At 40.0% G+C, this 19,260-nt stretch overlaps 1 protein-coding gene across 11 annotated transcripts in view; it reads left to right on the top strand.

Moving 5' to 3' along the window:
* PWWP3B (PWWP domain containing 3B) overlaps positions 1–17,414 on the top strand; it is a 39,853-nt gene extending 22,439 nt beyond the window's left edge. For 6 of the 11 annotated variants that reach the window (XM_008272838.4, XM_008272839.4, XM_008272840.3 and 3 more), the window contains exons 3-5: positions 8,674–8,779; positions 11,043–11,168; positions 13,704–17,414. In XM_008272838.4, coding sequence (XP_008271060.1) covers positions 13,908–15,986 — 2,079 coding nt within the window. In that variant the 5' untranslated portion in view covers positions 8,674–8,779; positions 11,043–11,168; positions 13,704–13,907 and the 3' untranslated portion in view covers positions 15,987–17,414. The remainder of the gene's footprint in view (positions 1–8,673; positions 8,780–11,042; positions 11,169–13,703) is intronic. The other 5 variants (XM_070066712.1, XM_070066713.1, XM_070066714.1 and 2 more) reach the window with 1 other exon arrangement.
* Positions 17,415–19,260: the final 1,846 nt, after the last annotated feature.

Raw genomic sequence — 19,260 nt, 5'->3', positions numbered from 1 at the left:
CCCCTATAAAGATATTATACAAATGGTCATAATGATGGCTACTTATGGAGGACTTGTATTTCCCATTCAACCACCTGTCTGTTGAGAAATTCTAGAAAATGATCGTTGTCTGGTGGGTAGCCATGACAGCAATTCTGAATCTCTGACTACTAAGCTCATCCTTGTAGCAAGGTTATTGTATTGTTATCTGAGTCAGTCCAGAGAGACAGACCTTTGCATCTGAGTCTGCCTGCCTTGAGTAGATAGGGCAGCACTGGCAGTTCAGAAAATTTAAGAACATTCTCCTGGAATAAACATCTAGAAACCTGGAGAGAGGGAGGGAATATCATTATATTCTTAGAAGTGTAAAAAATAAATAAATAAATAAAATACCAAAAAAAAAAGAAATGGTGTCCCCAACGTACTCTGCAGCACTTCCTGCCCATCTCCCCTCCCCCACATATACACAGCCCTTATATGTGATGGCTTTTATAAGGGTTACATACTAGAGCCTCATACAACTATTTCTCACGTCAGAGTGCCTGGGTTCAAGTCTCAGCTTCTCTCCAAATTTCTGCTCCCTACTAATGTGCACAGTGGGAGGCAGCAGATGATGGGTCAAGTCCTTGGGTCCCTGCCACCCATGAGGGAGACCTGGATGGAGTTCTGGGCTCGTGGCCACAGCCTGGCCCAGCCCTACTTGTTACAGGCAATTGGAGAGTGAACAAGCAAGGGGTAACTAAAACTTTCTCTCTCAAATTCAAAAAAAAAAAAAAAAAAAGAACTACTTTTTTTTTTTTTAATTTTAAGTACTTTCCTCAACCATACTATGTTTCTCTGTCTGTAGCCCAGGGTTTTTTTTTTTTTTAAAGATTTATTTATTTATTTGAAAGTCAGAGTTACACAGAGAGAAGGAGAGACACAGAGAGAGAGAGAGAGAGGTCTTCCATCCGTTGGTTCACTCCCCAGATGGCCGCAACGGTCAGAGCTGAGCCAATCTGAAGCCAGGAGCCAGGAGCCAGGAGCTTCTTCCAGGTCTCCCACGTGGGTGCAGGGGCCCAAGGACTTGGGCCATCTTCTGTGGCTTTCCCAGGCTATAACAGAGAGCTGGATTGGAAGTGGAGCAGCTGGGTCTTGAACCAGCGGCCATATGGGATGCCGGTGTTTCAGTCCAGGGTGTTAACCCGTTGCGCCACAGCGCCGGTCCCTGAGGGCCAGGTATTTTAAAAGTATTGATTTATTTAAAAGTCATAGTGACAGGGAGAGACAGACAGACAGTGATTGTCCATCCACTGGTTCGCTCTCCAAATGCCTGCAACAACTGCTCCTCAGCCAGGCTGCAGCCAGGAGCCAGGAACTCCATCCTGGTCTCCATTGCAGATAGCAAGAACCAAGTACTCAGGGCCTACCCTCACCTGCTGGCTCCCAGCACAGTAGCAGGAAGCTGATCAGAAGCAGTGGAGAGGCACCATTCCAGGCTCTCAGACACGGTTTAACCTGCTGCATCACAACACCTGCCCGTGAGTTTTTTCTATGTCTTCTCCAGCATTACTGTTCCTTACCTCTTGTCTTTAAATGGGGATCCTCTAGTGTCACCCATTCAGAGCTCTTTATTAAAGCTTACCTGTGACCCTTAGGAGGATATGCAGAAGCCACAGAAGGAGAAAATCAGTAACCCTAAGGCAGTAGAGCCCTCTCAAATAATGCTCTGGTTAAACCAGACAGTCAAACACAGTTCAGCGATCTAAGCATTTTCCTAAGTTGAGGGTTCACGGATTCGTTTCTAGCCTATAGCCAAGTGTGCCAGTGAATCATGTATATCATCAGCTCTTATGAGGATCATTTTGTACAGCTTCCTTTTCCCTTTCTTCCTGTGTGCATATCTACCTCTTGCTATACATTTGAACTGTCACTGAACTTTAAAAAATTACTTTAACCTTGCAATATATGTTTCTTAAGATTCATTTGAAAGAGTTACAGAGAGAGGTAGAGGGAGAGAGAGAGAGAGAGAGAGAGGTCCTCCATCTGCTGGTTCACTCTCCAAGTGGCCACAACAGCCGGAGCTGAGCAGATCCAAATCCAGGAGCCAGGAGCCTCCTCTGGGTCTCTCATATAGGTGCAGGGGCCCAAGGACTTAAGCCATCTTCTGCTGCTTTCCCAGGTGCATTATCAGGGAGCTGGATCAGAAGTGGAGCAGCCGGGACTTGAACTGGAGCCCATATGGGATGCCAATACTGCAGGCGAGGGCTTTAACCCACTGTGCCACAACGCCGGCCCCTAAATTCATTTTTGTATAGCCTTAGTTAATGGTTTTGAGAAGAACATATTTCACATATGATGTATAGTGTTCCAGCACTTTTTGTTGGAAATACCTTATTTCTTCATTTAATTACCTTTGCAAAAAAAATCTATGGTCCATATTTTCTGGTCTTTTTGCTCTATTGATGTACATGCCAATCTTATGCCAATAACACACTATCTTGATTACTTTAGTCTTGAAATCGGGTAGTGTGGGTCTTGCAGCTTTTGTATTTCCTTCTCACAATTGGTTTGACTGTTATGGTTTATTTGTTTTTCCATATGCATTTTAGATTTCTCAATTTCTAAAAAAAGGCTACTAGGATTTTTGGTCGAGATTCAGTGAGCCTATAGATATGATTTAGGAGCTAGTATATCCTAAAACTAGTGAGTATGTTGCTCAATGAACATGATGTATTTCTCTGTTTATTTAGATAGGTGTGCTTTAATATCTCTCAGTAGTTTATGTCTTCAGCACACAAATCTTGCACATATTTGTTGGCTTTATCCTCCTTTAGTATTTTCTGTTTTTGATGATATTGTAAAAGATTTTTTTTCAACTTCCAAGAGTGTTTTTGGTATAGAAGTAAGGTGAATTATATTGACCTTGAATCTAGTGATATTGTTAAACTTGCTGAGTAAGTCAATAGCTTTCATTTGGTAAACGCATTGGGATTTTTCTACATAGTTCATCATGCTATCTGCAGTTGTACTTCTTTCCAATCCATATGCCATTCATTCATTTTCAGGCCTTATCATATTGATTAGAACTTCTTATCCTTTTAAGATCCTAGACCTAAAAGGTTCAAAGGCCCAAAGTTTTTGCTTCTACTTCTCCAACAGCAATGGATTGATTCATGCCTTTGTCCTAAGGATGGGAGAGTTTCTTGTCACTCTCTCCCCAGGAAGACGAATTTTGCTTCTACCCTAGAAGCAATAGATTATTGCCTGAGTCCAGGAAGAGACAGTGTGCCTCTTTTAGCCTAGTTGGTTAAGGCTTTTGATCTCCATGATTGAAGGGTTTAAGTATTTGAATCCATGTGTCTGTTCCTTGCAACAGTTGATTGCCTCCTGCACACCTGAGCCAGTGATATGGGCTCTTTTATGTCCTCTCTTTGTCCGCACTCATTTTTGTGAGTTTCTGGTTAAGGACCATGAAAAAAAAAAAAAAAAAAAAAAACTTGGCAGTGGAGGTTCCAGATATTGCAAATTGACACAATCCATGCTTTACCTTTAAGAATTCATTAAAATCTCAGCTGATTCTTTTATAATTATTTAAGAGAGAGAGGCAGAGAATGGCGAGAGATAGAGATAGAAAGAGAGATGGTGGCCGGCGCCGTGGCTCAATAGGCTAATCCTCCACCTTGTGGCACCAGCACACCAGGTTCTAGTCCCGGTCGGGGTGCCGGATTCTGTCCCAGTTGCCCCTCTTCCAGGCCAGCTCTCTGCTATGGCCCAGGAGTGCAGTGAAGGATGGCCCAAGTGCTTGGGCCCTGCACCCCATGGGAGACCAGGAGAAGCACCTGGCTCCTGGCTTCGGATCAGCGCGATGTGCTGGCCGCAGCACGCCAGCTGCGGCGGCCATTGGAGGGTGAACCAACGGCAAAAGGAAGACCTTTCTCTCTGTCTCTCTCTCTCTCACTGTCCACTCTGCCTGTCAAGAAAAAAAAAAAAAGAAAGAGAGATGGTAGAGGCTCCCATCCATTGGTTCACTCTCTAAATGCCCAAAATTACTGAAGCAGTCTAGGTCTCCCACGTGGGTGGCAGAAACCCAACTGCTTGAACCATCATTTGCTGACTCCCCAGGAAGCTGGAGTCAGGATTCAGAGCCAGTTATTGAATCCAGGTACTCCAGTGTGGGATGTGGGTACCTTAAGCACTAGCCCAAACACATGCCCCTCAGCTGATTTCTTTTTACCTGCTTGCATGACAGTAGCTTTTGCCTCTATACTGTGGCCAAGGCGAAGTGGTACCTTCTGTCTGTCTGCCCTTAAAGGGACTGGTTGCCCTTTGGAATTCAGTTTAACTAAGTTCTCTGATGGACTCAAGGAAAGTTATGATTTTGTATGTTATCTCATAATTTGTAATTGCTTATTTATGGGTGACATTCTCATATGGCTTTTTCTATCCTAAGTGGAAGTGGAACTGGTGCCTTTTAAATAGTGAATGCATGGTAGTTATTTTGTGGTCATTAAAAGTGCAGATAGTTTCTAAAGCTTACTGATGAAGAATTGCTTTTTATATAATATTATTACTGCATTTCCAACTTAAATTTTCAAAATGTGAATTATTATATGTTAAAACTACACCTTAAAGTACCACATTTATAAGTGTCCTTTTGCAGTTTATAGTTCTCTTATTTTTAACGTAAATATAGGTTCATATAACCACACCTCCCCCAATCAAAAGACAGAAGAGTTCCATCACCCTCACAACTTCCTTGTGCTATCCGTGTATAGGAACACCCTTCCCACCTGTAGCACCTGATAACACTGATCTTTATACCATTGCTATATTTTTAGCTGTTTGAAAATGCCATATGAATGGAATCATACATTATTGTAGCAGACACATCCTATTATAATCTTATCCCCTTGAATGTGGATAGAACTTGTGCCTTGGGTTAGGGATAGGATGCCTTGTTTCTAATCAGTATAATCTGGCAAAAATGATGGTTAGTCAATCACTCCCATGATGATGTCATGTTATGTTAGACCCGTGTCTTAGCCAACTGGATATAGAATGAGAGATAGAGAGGTACAGAGGTGGGTTATGTGCAGAATCAGGTACACCACTCTTTTAAGACCCAGTGACTCTAAATACATAACTATTTCAGATTCATTCATTCATTCACCCATCTGGCCAGAGCCTTACTTTTCTCCTCTAAAATATGCCTTTTTATATATAACAAGTATACAGATTTTCCAATCTTTCTTCTCTGCTTCCCTTTTAATGATAGACTCCATCTTTAAATCTTGTCTATTTTACTGTAAGCAGTCAGAGGAAGTCCTGCAGTTCCTCACTTTTCTGCTTAGATAGTTCTCCAACTGGATAGGCTATTGTGTCAATCTGAATGAATGCCTTCCATAAAGCTCTAGAACAGAGATGCAGGAGCAGAATTCTGCCAGGGTTTTTTTTTTGCAACAGTATAACGATAGCCTTTAATGCAACTGCTGAAACCTTGTTCTTCGTTTCAGTCTGAGATCTTCTCAGAATGCCTTTTACTGGCCATACTTCTCCCGGTATCCTGATCATGACCATGTATGTTATCTCTAAGACTGAGACTTTCCCCACAGCTGTCTTCTTCTCCTGAGCCCTCACCAGAATCTCCATTAATGCTCAAGTCACAGCAGCCTAAGATTTTTCTAGCCCGTCCCTCTTAATTCATCCAGCCTCAACCCATTATCTGGTTCCAAACCTGCCTCCACATTGTCAAGTATTTGTTTATAGCAAGAACCCCACCTCTGGATACTAATTTTCTGTCTTACTTTCTTTAATGTTGCAGTCTCAGAATGCCTGAGATTTACAAACACTAGAAGTTTATTTAGCTCTTGGTTCTTGAGGCTAGGAAATCCAAGGTTGAAGAGTCACCTCTGATGAGGGCTTTCTTGCTGAGTCATGACATTTATGTGTGTGGGGGTGGGGAGGTACTTAACTCATCCTTTCATCAGCAACTCTCTCTCCTGATAAGTAACCCACTTCTGCAATAGCAGCATTAATTCATTAACGAGAGCAGAATTCCCATGTCCTAATCACTTCTTAAAAATTTCATTTCTCCTGGGGTGGTCATTTGTCCTAACTGTTGAGATGACAGTTAAAACAATACCCACATCTCATGGCAAAGTGCCTGGATTTGATTTCAGGCTCCTTCTCTAGCCCCTGACTCAAACTTCCTGCTAATGTGCATCCTGGGAGATAGCAGGTGATGGTTCAAGTAGTTGTGTACTTGCCATTCATGTGGGAGACCTGGATTAAGTTCAAGCTTTCTGACTAGTCCCAGACGGGCCCGTGAGGGCATTTGGGGAGTAAGCAAGTCAATAGAAGTTCTCTCCCTCTCTCTCGCCTTTGGCACCAGCATCTCCTGTGGGCACCGATTCTAGTCCCAGCTGCTCCTCTTCCAGTCCAGCTCTCTGCTATGGCCTGGGAAAGCAGTGGAGGATGGCCCAAGTGCTTGGGCCCCTGCACCTGCATGGGATACCAGAAGGAAGCACCTGGCTCCTGGCTTCGGATTGGTGCAGCTCTGGTCGTTGAAGCCATTTGGGGAGTGTGTGTGTGTGTGCCCTTCTCTATAAATAAATAAATGTTAAAGTCTCATTTTTCAACATGGTTGCATTGGAGATTAAGTTTCCAACACATCAACATTGGGGAACACTTTCAAACCATGGTATCTGTCTAACAAGATTTTGTGAAAATCTAGTGGGATGATGTATATAGAGCACTTTGTGGAGTGCCTGGCACATGATTTAAAAAAAAAAACACTTTGGCATCTATTATCATTGTCATTATTCTTAATAATAATACTCTTCTTATGCAGAATGAATCAGTTGTGGGCCTTTACTCCTTGAAACAACCATGCAATTATTAAATGAGATAATATGTCAAGTACTGAGAACAGTGCCTGGTATATAGAAAATTTTCGTAGATATGAGGTATTATTTTAGCTGTAATATAACCTATCATCACTGTAGTAATATAGTTTTCGCATTTATTATTATCAGTTATTCTCCAGTTCCTTCTACAAAGCAGTGAATATAAAATATTATGCATTTAATTAATCTTTTCCTTTGCATGTTGTTTGGAAACTGGTGAGGTGATATAACATTTCCTGACTTATGTGCAATATAGAAAATAGACAAAAATAGGCCGGCTCTGCAGCTCAATAGGCTAATCCTCCGCCTGCGGCGCCGCCACACCGGGTTCTAGTTCCACCAGCCGCGGCAGCCATTGGAGGGTGAACCAACGGCAAAAAGGAAGACCTTTCTCTCTGTCTCTCTCACTGTCCACTATGCCTGTCAAAAAAAAAAAAAAAAAAAAGATTGTTCTTCCATTGAACGCAGGAGATTGTAATGAAGTGGTCCCACTATTCAGGTGCTCATGATCATCCATCTTTAGTGAGCTACATCCTTTTCTTAAGGCACTTCTTAGTCTGGAATGACTTTCCAAACTCTATCACTGTCAAATTGTAGGAAGGAAAATAAAGGGGGAAAGTGAAAAGAAGTCTAAGCTGGTTTTTATCCTCTTTGGCAATGCTTTCTCTAGAATTTTCACAGCAATTTCTGCTTGCATTCTTTGGCAAGAACTTCCATCACATGGCCATGGCTTACAGTGAGGGAGTCTGGGAAAAGTTATGTTATAGGAGCTGATACTATTACCTTGAATACAGCTGGGCTTCTGCCAGTGAGGAAAAATGCAAATAGTGAAATTGAGTGAGTAAATAGACGTTTCTGTCCTATTCATTATAAATATGATACACGGTTGTAAAACAGCATAAAAATAACAGAAGTCTGTGAAAGATTGAAATGGAAAACTTCCTGTGGCAGAAAGACAATTCATTCGTCATATATATATATATGTTCTTCATGTATATATATGTACATTCTTCATGTGTATACATGAAGAATAAATTCATATATACATTCTTTATGTATATATGTACAAAAATTCATATATATACATTCTTTATGTATATATGTACATTCTTCATGTATATACATGAATTCATTCTTTATGTGTATACATGAAGAATGTACATATATATACACGTTCTCCATGTATATATGTATGTTCATGTATACATATATTCATTCTTCACATATATCCATGTATATACGTGAAGAATGAATGGTTAATTATTGATGAGGACATGTGAAATGGCTATTTTCCTGCTAAACCAATGCTTTTCAGCTTCTAGTCAGAAATAACCACGTGTGAAAAGGAATCTGAAACTTTGCTGAAGGGTTTAAGGGAAGACTTGAATAAAAGGAGAGTCATCCATGCCCTGGAAACAAAAAAGAGAATTCTAAAAAGTCAGTGCTCCTTTAAATAATGCACAAATTTAGTGCAGTCCCAACCAATATTAGTGGACTGTTTTAATGGAGCTTTGTCCAGCTGAGTTTTAAATTCAGCTGTAGCTATTAGATGCCAGAGAAGGAAAGAAAACAATACATGTAGGGAACATTTTATCTGGATTTTTAATACAAGAGAAAGCAATTTGCTACCTCCTTTCTTCAAGAAATCACCCACTCTTAGGGTTTGAATGGAAAATAGACAGACACTTGTTGCCATTTCACTTTAAAGTTCTTTTAAAAGGAACGTTTCTACAACACTGCAATGATTTCTCTTGGCATTTCTCCCACCTCTAATTTGGGGCGGGGGGACTTCTGCTCTTCATCCTAGCCAGGGGGCGGAGCGTGCTCTGAGCAGCTGGGAAGGGAGCTGTGCCTGACCAGTCTTGGGGGAGGAGCTGCTTTTCACCAGGCTGCAGCTGACAAGAAGCTTCAAGGTAATGGCTGTCTTAAATTTGGTTATTTTCTAGTGACTTCTCAGGGCCCCAGAGTAAAAAGGAGAAAAATAGGGATGGCAGTCTTGGAGCAGTCAGAACAATGTGTGGGTTTGAGAGAATTGCTGGCATTTTGAAGGAATTAATCCTCTGGAATTTTTCTGTCTCCCAGTGCTTTATAAGTCCACAGTGGGAGAAGGGGTGATCAGATTACAGCCTCTAAATTAAGGCTTTAGTGCAGGAGGGCCATTCATGCTAATTTATTGACTTGGCATTCCATGTTTTTATTACTAGACATTCTGCTATTGTTTGAATTTTTAAACAATTATTAATTTATACAGAAAAATAACTGGTAGAAGTATTTGACAGCATAGAGGACATATTTCTATAAATGGATTGATGCATAGAAAGACTCTGTATGTGTCACGTGTACTTGTGCCCGGAGAAGGGATCAAGTATAAGGTTGAATGAAGACTCTTGCAGTAACATATGCCTGTACAAGTATACATATATGATTGGAACAAACTCTGGAGAAAAATAAATCCCCCATTCCCATATTAACATTCAGCATTTCTGAATGGTCAGGTTGCTACTTCAATTTTTTTAACCTGTTTCTGCATTTTTGGAGTAGATTTCCCCGTGATTAATTTTATAATTACGAAGCAAAAATGAAGCTGTAACAGTGTACCCATTTTGTTCCAGACACAGAAATGCTCATAGGCACACAACGCACACACAAGCTCCCAACACCCCCGCCTTTTCCCAATAGTGGCAATTTTCCTGGACCTGATTAAATGGGTAGCCTGGTTGCTGTGTCAAGGACAGCCATTCATGTGTCCTCCTTGCAATTCATTCTTTCAATCCACAGATGAGGATGAGGTCAGCAAAACCCATTTGTCTATGTAGTGTATGTTTAAGAGTGATGCAGAGAGATAATTTAATTTATTTCTAGAAGCAGTTTGAAAGATATTAGATGGCATGGTGCAGCCATTAAATGCATCTGGTAAATTGAAGCAGGAACCTCTCCATATGGTGGCTTAAAAATATCAGAGAAATCTCAGAAAGTAAGCAAAGAAAATTACAGAATAGCATGTAAAATCATAAATATGTGTATTAGTATAAGAATAAGCACAAATATGTGTGTTAGTATAACATATGTCTACTGCTACAATATATGTAACCAAATTTGGAAAAGCATAACCCGCAAAGTTATCAACAGGATCGTTTGTAGAGTTGAAGAGACAGGGATAGCTTTACTGTTCTCTATTTTTAAAATTATTAATATATACATTTTATATCTTCAGGGAAAACATCAAATTAAATGTTATAAACTTGGGACAGCCCTTATTTAATGAAATTTATTTAAAATCACCTGGAAAATATTTCATTTAGAATGATGTTCAAGGCAGGCCCTTGAGTGGGATCTGAAGATACTATGAAATGGTACACATTCATCTATATATGCCAAAAATCTGGAAAGATATATAGAAAATCTTCATACTGGATATTTTACATAGCATTGTACTTTCTTCTTTATATTGCTTTCTGCATCTTTTCAATTTTAATAGGCAATTGGATATTTTTATCATCAGAAATATTGTAGTTAAGACATTATGATCATATTATAATCTCACACAACAAAACCCTTAAGTTTAGAATAGAGAATTCTAGAAGCCTGAGAAAGCTGCTGGCTGGTTGGAAGTAATTCGCATCCTTCTCCAATAGCAAGGATCTGATTAGTGAGTTTATGCCTATAAACTCAAGTGCAGGCTGAAATTCAGGTTTCAGTCACAAGATGGCGCTTGCAAAATGTCCTACATTTTCTCCAGGCAACCATTTTTTATGAAGAGGTAAACAAAGCAACGAACTTATTTTATATTATTAGACTATCAGATAATACATAACAGTGCAATTATTAGTTTATTAAAATATATGTATAAAGAAGAAAAAAATCTACCTTACCACTGCTATAAGGATTCAAACAGAAAATCTAGAACCTGCCTCATAGTAGATACAAGATAAGTATACTTCCCTTCTCTCATACTTTTCCTGAGAGTGATGATTTCAGGGTGAACTACATATCATAATTGTGTCACAGCAAGCATTTTTAGTGTAAGGACAAAAAGGACAGCAAACAGGGCATATACATCATGGGTGAGGTTTCAGCTTGTTCCTATGTTTGTGAATGGAGTCCCTGCTAGAGTTTTGGTAGGGAAATTTCTTTACACTTTTCCATTTAAATGGTTTTTCCCCTGTATTCCTTTAGGACAAATATCAGACACTTGTGACCTGGGAAATCGGCACGTGATATCATCTGAGGTCCAGAAAGGCTGTGTACCCACAGAGGGGCCGCACGGGGCGAAGGCTCTGCTACCACAGTCCCCGGCAGAGGGTAAGACTCTTCCCATCTTATGAAACAGTTCTGAGAGATAATGTATTTTTCTCTTTTTCTACAGTCACAGCATTTTTAAAAATTATTTATTTATTTATTTATTTGAAAGACAGAGTTACAGAGAGAGAGAGATATCTTTCATCACCTAGTTTCCCCCAGTGGCCTCAATGACCAGGGCTGGGCCAGGCTGAAGCATGGAACTTGAAACTGCATCCAGGTCTCCCATGTACGTGGCAGAAACCCAAGCACTTAGGCCATCATCTGTTGCCTTTCCAGGCACATTAGTAGGGAGCTGGATGGGAAGTGAAGTAGCCAGGACTCAAACAGGCACTCATATGGGATACTGGCATCACAGGTGGTGACTTAACCTACTGTGCCACATTGCTGGCCCAGTCATAGCATTTTAAATTAAAGACCATGTTTGCATATTAAAATCATGTTAGGTTGGGAATGTAGGGTATGATTCATTTTACTCTCTGTTCTGCAACTATATAACATTTTATGATTAAAACTCATAACTTCTAGTTTTTAGAAAGAGTCTCTGGGCCGGTGCCGCGGCTCACTAGGCTAATCCTCCGCCTTGCGGCACCAGCACACTGGGTTCTAGTCCCGGTTGGGGCGCCGGATTCTGTCCCGGTTGCCCCTCTTCCAGGCCAGCTCTCTGCTGTGGCCCGGGAGTGCAGTGGAGGATGGCCCAAGTGCTTGGGCCCTGCACCCCATGGGAGACCAGGATAAGCACCTGGCTCCTGCCACTGGATCAGCGCGGTGCGCCGGCCATGGCGCGCTGGCTGCGGCGGCCATTGGAGGGTGAACCAACGGCAAAAGGAAGACCTTTCTCTCTGTCTCTCTCTCTCACTGTCCACTCTGCCTGTCAAAAAAACAAATAAAATTAAATTAAAATTAAAAAATAAAAATAGAAAGAGTCTCACACATTAAATCATTGTGAAGAAATCATGCTAGGGGGTCTATAGGAGTTCCCCTGATGTTTCAGCCAATGGTCTGATTCTCCATTCTTTGATTACTACTCTATTCAGTAAGTGACCGTAGGGGCCAGTTGTTTTGCCATAGCAGGTTAAGTCAGTGCTTGCAACGTGCCAGCTTCCCATATTGGAGTGCCAGTTTGTGTCTGGGCTGATCTTCTGATCCAGTTTCCTGCTAACGCACGCAGAAAGCCGCTGAAAAATGACCCAAGTACTTGGGCCCCTGCCACCCATTTGGCAGACCAGCAGAGTTCCAGGCTCCTGGCTTTGGCCTAGCACAGACCTGGCTCTTATGACCATTTGGGTAATGAATCAACAGATGGGAGATTGTCTCTCCCTCTCTGTCTCACTCCCTCCCTTTCTCTCTCCCCCTCCTCCTCCTCTTTTCTCTGCTTTTCAAATAAATAAATAACTAAAAAATAAGTGGTCATAGCACTCATTTGGATTTCTGCTTTAAACTTAAACTTAAAAAGCAGTGTCATTATAATGTTGTCTGTGTCTAGGAAATATAAACTCTATTGTCTTTGTCTGCTTTTTTTGAGTGAATAGCAAAACACTTGCAGCTTAAAATTATAAAATCGTGTGTTCAGCAAAACAGTGCTTCTTAAAAGTTCTTAGACATGCAGCACCACAATCATTTGAGAACTTATTAGAAATATAAAAATTTTTGGTTTTGTTGTTGTAGCTTTGCCTATTTTTCTTTTCTATCAGGTTTTTAAAATTGTCATTAATATAAAAAGAATAGATTTCATAGGTACACTGCTAAGAAGATAATCATACTGCCCTCCCTGCTTCACTCTCTCTCCCTCAATCCCCCTCCTTCCTTCCTTTCTTTTGTTTCTTTGATTTTTGCAAAAACATAATTTCAGCCCACTCTATAATCATAGGCTTAATGCACCACTAACCGTAGCATTCAAGTAGGAAAAAGTAGAAAGACCACAGTTCCAACAGGAGTATGCACAAGGGCTAAAAACAACAATCAAGTCACAAGGTGTCCGTTTCAGTCCTATACAATTTTTTTGTATTCTGTATTAACTACCACGTATCAGAGAAAACATACGATGTTTGTCTTTTGGGGACTAGCTGATTTCACTAATTTTGAGTTCAAGTCAGATATGAATTAAATTCTTAGGAGGAAGCCTGGAGATTCAACAAGTCTTCCTAATGATTCTCATGCATGGTAACTTTGGAGGGCCACTGCCATTAAGTATATCCATGGGAGCACAAAGGTACCAAAGTGTTCAATAACATAACTAGAGTCCCTGACACCGCCCCCACCAAGTTCTCCCACTTCTGCTGGCATGTGTACACATTCACTGCTTCACAAACAAGCACTGTGATAAGGGGAGGTTCTTGATGTTGACATGTTGTAAAATTGCATTTCTAGTCCTTATTCCCCACCACCCCCCTACACATACCCCTTTTCCCCTCTGACCAAGGTTGCACTTAACATTCTCTTTTATCTCTTCTCTATCTGCAGTTGTTCACCTCCTATTCTGACAAAATAATTTTATTTGCTGATGGTATTCCTTTCCCCTATTTCTGTATTGTCTAGGATTGTCCCAAACAACGTGTTCAAGTACCTTTTGGAAACTGAGGTGAAGAAGAACAGTGCCTACAAACTAATTTTTGTTGTCAGAAAACAAAAGAGCATTTGTTGAGAGTGTTGTTTTTGGTAGCACCTGCATTAGCAGTGACAAGGTTAGCTAGCCACCCCATCCACTGATAATAAGCAATCAGTACACGGATCTAAATCATAATGGATGCTGAGTATGTCCTGTGCAATTGGAAAGACCAGTTGTGGCCAGCAAAGGTTTTGTCCAGTTATGAAACATCACCAAACAGTAAGAGAAAAAAGACATTTTCCCTAGAAGTTCAAATACTCTCACTAGAAGAAAAAATTATAGTAGACAGCTCAGAAACAAAGCTCCTAAACAAATCTCAGATTGAAGCCATTGCCTCCTCACTAGCAGTGCAGTCAGAGGCCGGTGCTTCACCTAGGGATGAGACAGCCTATGGAAGAGCACTTAAAGTGGCACTGGATATTCTGAATGAGAGACCAAATTTGAGTGAAGCAAGCATTTCAGGTGAAGAAGAGACTGCTACCCTGGCTGAAAACGCGCAGCAAAAGCTGTCCGATTCACCGCCTCAGAAGAAGTATCGGAAGCATGAAGGAGACTTACCGAAATACCTCGAGGAAAGTGAAAACCCAGCATCCTTGTTAGTATCTCCAGAGAATGATTCCCTGGCAGATGATAAATCACAGGTGCACACAACCAGCAGTATTATTCCAGGGGAAATGGAAACAAAGCCATTGCTAGACTCTAGCTGGGGCCAGACTTTCCCTTCACGTTCCGAAGATGAAGATGAAAAAGAAGACAAGAAAAAGATTGATATTTCACTTATGCCCGTTCATTCCACAGTCAAAGAGGAGGATGTGTATGCGAAAGAAGAGAAATGTCTTCCAGATCTGCCATCAGATACTCTCTTTACACCCAAAGCTTTGAAAGAGGAGCCACAAGACGTGTGCCCAGGGCCCCTACCTGATTCCTCTGAATGTTCTACCTTCTCAGAGAATATTGAAGATCCAGGTGAAGGTCCTTCTAATCCGAATCCATGCTTAGAGCCCAGCCAGAATCAGCCTTCTGTAGAATCTGAGGTGGGTGCTACAACATCCACTGGGAGTTGTTCATGGGAAGACCAGGTCTCTGCTAGTGCCCCTAACCCTGCCCTGGCCTGTGCACTTGTTGCGAATAGAGAAAGGAATCTTGAGAGACTGGATTTTGATGATCTTGAGGAATTTCAAGCTTCTGACAAATCATTGCACCTAAATTCTATCATTGATTCCATATTAGCTGACGACGAGGAAGAAGAAGAACTTCCACGCTTCATTTTTCAGTATGAGAAGCGTTCCTTTGAAACAGGAATGATAGTCTGGTTTAAATATCAAAAATATCCTTATTGGCCAGCAGTGGTAAAAAGCATCAGGCGAAAAGAAAGGAAAGCAAGTGTGCTTTTCGTTGAGGCAAACATGACTCCTGAAAAGAAAGGCGTGAGAGTATCCTTCAGAAGATTAAAGAAATTTGACTGTAAAGAGAAGCAAACATTAGTGGATAAAGCCAGGGAAGATTACAGCGAAAGTATTGACTGGTGCATCTCACTGATTTGTGACTACAGAGTTCGAATAGGTTGTGGTTCTTTCGCAGGCTCTTTCTTTGAGTATTATGCTGCTGATATTAGCTATCCAGTTAGGAAAGTAGTCAAACAGGAGACCTTCCGGAATATATTTCCAAAGCTGCATAATGAAGATGCTGTGGAACACATGACTGTGACTTCCCAGACCAAGAAAATGTCCTTCCAGAAAATTCTTCCTGACCGAATGAAGGCTGCACGAGACAGAGCCAACAAAAACCTTGTGGACTTCATTGTGAATGCAAAGGGAACAGAAGACCATCTTCAGTCCATTTTAAATGGCACAAAAGGATCCAGATGGCTGAAATCATTTTTGAATGCAAAGAGATTCTCACCCTGTATTGAAACATACTTTGAGGATGACGATCAGTTGGATGAAGTGGTGAAATATTTACAAGGAGTCTGCAATCAAGTAGATGAAAAAATGATGACTCTCATAAAACATGATAAAATTAAATTTATCCTGGAAGTCCTTCTACCCGAAGCAATTATTTGTTCAATCTCAGCTGTTGATGGGTTAGATTACAAAGCAGCAGAAGCAAAGTATCTAAAAGGACCATCTCTAGGCTATAGGGAAAGAGAATTATTTGATTCAAAAATCTTATTTGAAAAGAGACGGAAACCATTAACAAAGGAAGCTCATTAAATCTCCTGAGAGTCCAAATCATAACAATATGCTTTCATAGATATTATTTCTTTGAAAAATCTCTGAAAATTCTCTACATTTCTGAGAACTGGAGACTTTGAGTAATGTGTTTTTTTTTTTTATTTTTATCTCTGGGATCTGTGGGTATCATTACATCTTCACTTCCTTTGATTATGCTTTCTCAAAGTCAATTTTGCCAGCATTTCAGCAATTTGCTTTTCCATACATTTTTAGAATGCATAGTGCATAAATAATTTTTAAGGGAAAGTACTATTTGGTTTTACGATATTTTTGTTTCTATGCTGTATAGGTAAATACAATGTGCACAGTCATTTTAATATTAAAATTGCACTGGTATTAGATATTAAGCAAGATAATTAGAAAAAAGTCTAAGAAACAGCACTTATATATTTTTTGCTTTTTATAAGATATTCAGTTTTCTCTTAAGATAGTTGAATTATTTTTATTGCTATGCCTATTTATTTTTGGAAAAAAAATCTCTGAGACCTAGAACCAAAGATAGATAAGCTTTGCTATATATTATAATTAACTAGAATTGCTTTTGCAAAAAAATCTGAAATACAAAAAAAGAATTATTTGCATGTAGTCTATACATGTGTGAATAACATCTCAGCATGCAGAAAATAATTCTGACAGCCTTGAACCTTGAGCAGGATTGTTTATTCTACACTTCCCTGAAATTCCATTTTGGGGAGTCTCTCCTTCAAAGGCTAAACACTTTCTTGAAACGGACAGGCTCCTGGCTGTCTCCATAACTATGAGTGGATCTTCTCAATGTAGTTCTCTGACCAGATGTAGAAGGCAGCTAGAGTCATTGTATTCAGGACCTGGCCAACCTAGTTATGTGAGCCAGGGTGACTGCTTATGAGCCCATCTAGTTTTATATAAACTGTAGAAAAAGCAAGTGCCATGTTCCAAGTCTTTTATCTCCAAATATGTCTCAAACCAAGCAAGCTTTTTTATCTGGCTTCTCCATAGAATAGTTCCAACTCGTTCCAATAATGTAAACACCAACTTATAAATCATTCCACACTACTTGCAGTTGTAGATGGACCAGAATGTGGGAACTTAAAATAAAGTCACAGAAAATGCCTCCATTTGAATAAATGTGACAGTTTTCCAAATATGGTTAAATATAAACCATTAAAATCTGAAGGCAATGGATCATTTATTTTCACTTGAAATAGACTTTTGTGAGAATAAATGTTAGGAAAGCTAGTTTATTTTAAAAACTTGATGGTAAAAGAAATGCTGAAGGCTTAACATGCACCTGTCTTTATTTTGACCGCTTATAATGAGACATCTGTCACTTTTGGGCTCTTTTTATGTGTTTAAATGGCTACATGTTTATGTGAAATTTATAAAAGTTTGATGTTTTGACTTTCAATAAAATCATTATATTCTTCACTTTGGATGTGCATGTCATGCTTCAGATATTGCAGCTACCTAAGAGATGTTTGTGTAAGTTAAAATACACACACACACACACACACAAATTGTTTGGAATTTTTGTTTTCTGTAGCTGCCATTATTTTAACACACAATATAAATTACCATCTTTGGGCTGGTGCTGTGGCGTAGCAGGTAGAGCCACTGCCTGCAGTGCTGGTATCTTATATGGGTGCCAGTTTGAGTCCTGGCTGTTCCACTTCTGATTCAGCTCTCTGTTATGACCTGGGAAAGCAGTAGAAGATGGCCCAAGTCCTTGGGCCCCTGCACCCACGTGGGAGACAGGGAAGAAGCTCCTGGCTCCTGGCTTCGGATCGGTGCAGCTCTGGCCATTGTGGCCATCTGGGGAGTGAACCAGCGGTTGGAAAACCTCTCTCCTCTCTCTCCCTCTCTGCCTCTCCTTTTCTTTCTGTGTAACTGACTTTCAAGTTAAAATAAATAAATATTTAATAAATAAATAAATATATAAATTACCATTCTAAGCAGATATTCACATAGAAGTATTTGTATCAGGCTCTCTTTTATGGACATTCAGGCTAAGACAACTAGCAGTAAATATATACATACATATGATAAAATATAAGTAGGCACTACTGTATCAATATGTATTAAACATTTAAACATTCGTATGAACAAAGTATTGAAAGTAAGTTTCCTGTTGTAGATAGCAATTACACACATTTCCCCCATCTCTCCTGCTAAAATCAATAACCTACATTTTCACCTTATGGAACTAGGGAATAAAAACCACACTAAATCAAAAACAGGCAGAAGAAAGAAAATAAACAATAGAAATCAATAAAGCTGAAAATAATAAAATAATAAGTCAATGAAACCTAAAGCTTGTTCTTTGCAAAGATCAATAAATTTGATAAGGTCTTAGTCAAAGCAATCAAGAAAAATAGAAAACACAAACTAACAATATCAGGAATGAAAGGACATAACTACTAATCTCATGACCATTAAAAGAATATTACAATACTGTTGGTGGTACTTTGCATACAAATTTAATAGCTTGGATGATCTGGACCAATTCGTCAAATATTTTCAAAGGAAAATACCATTTTATTTTCTAATATTTCTGTTGACTAATATTTTAATATGTTTCACATTCATTTTTTCTTTTACAGAAAACAGCAATGGTCAGATATCAAACAAGTGTTCTGGGGGGTACAGGGGTGTGAAGGTCCCCAAATTCTTTTCTAGGCAAGAGTGATGGATTCAAAACAGAGACATAAAGTGCAAGAATGAGAGCAGGGTTTATTTAAAGAGATTAATGAGAGAGTACACACTCAGGACAGAAGTACAGACAGGCTCCTTCCACAAGGAGAGGAGCAACTGCTGGTGCTGCTGCTGCTGTCCCCACTGAAGTTTGAGTTGCCCCTTTCTGGGGTGGAGTGTGGTGCCCTAACAGAATATACAAACGGGGGCAAAGGTCGGGCAGGGCTTTAGTGCATGTGGTGGTCTCTGGGAAGGTTTCATGGCAACTCCATGAGGAGCTCAGCATACACATCATCATGGCATCTTGTGCATGATGGAGAAAGTGAGGCTTAGGTGCATGATGGGAAAGGGGTTCAACCCTGCAGCCATGTTGGATTGGCATGGAAGGGGATGGGGTACTAGAGGAGCAGAGCTGCAGCAAGAAGCCTGCTGGGCTCTTTCTCCTTTGTTCATTATCTAGCTCCCTGTGCAGCCATTATCAGCAAATGCAATTTAAATTTTTAATGTATTTCTCTCAGAAATACAAATTGAATATTTTCTTCTTTTTTGCTTCATTGATATAAACAATTGCATCTCGTCTTAA

This window comes from Oryctolagus cuniculus, chromosome X (assembly GCF_964237555.1).
Source record: "Oryctolagus cuniculus chromosome X, mOryCun1.1, whole genome shotgun sequence".
NCBI lineage: Eukaryota > Metazoa > Chordata > Mammalia > Lagomorpha > Leporidae > Oryctolagus > Oryctolagus cuniculus.
The sequence above is the reverse complement of the archived record's forward strand: the minus strand, read 5'-3'. Positions and strand labels throughout refer to the sequence as shown.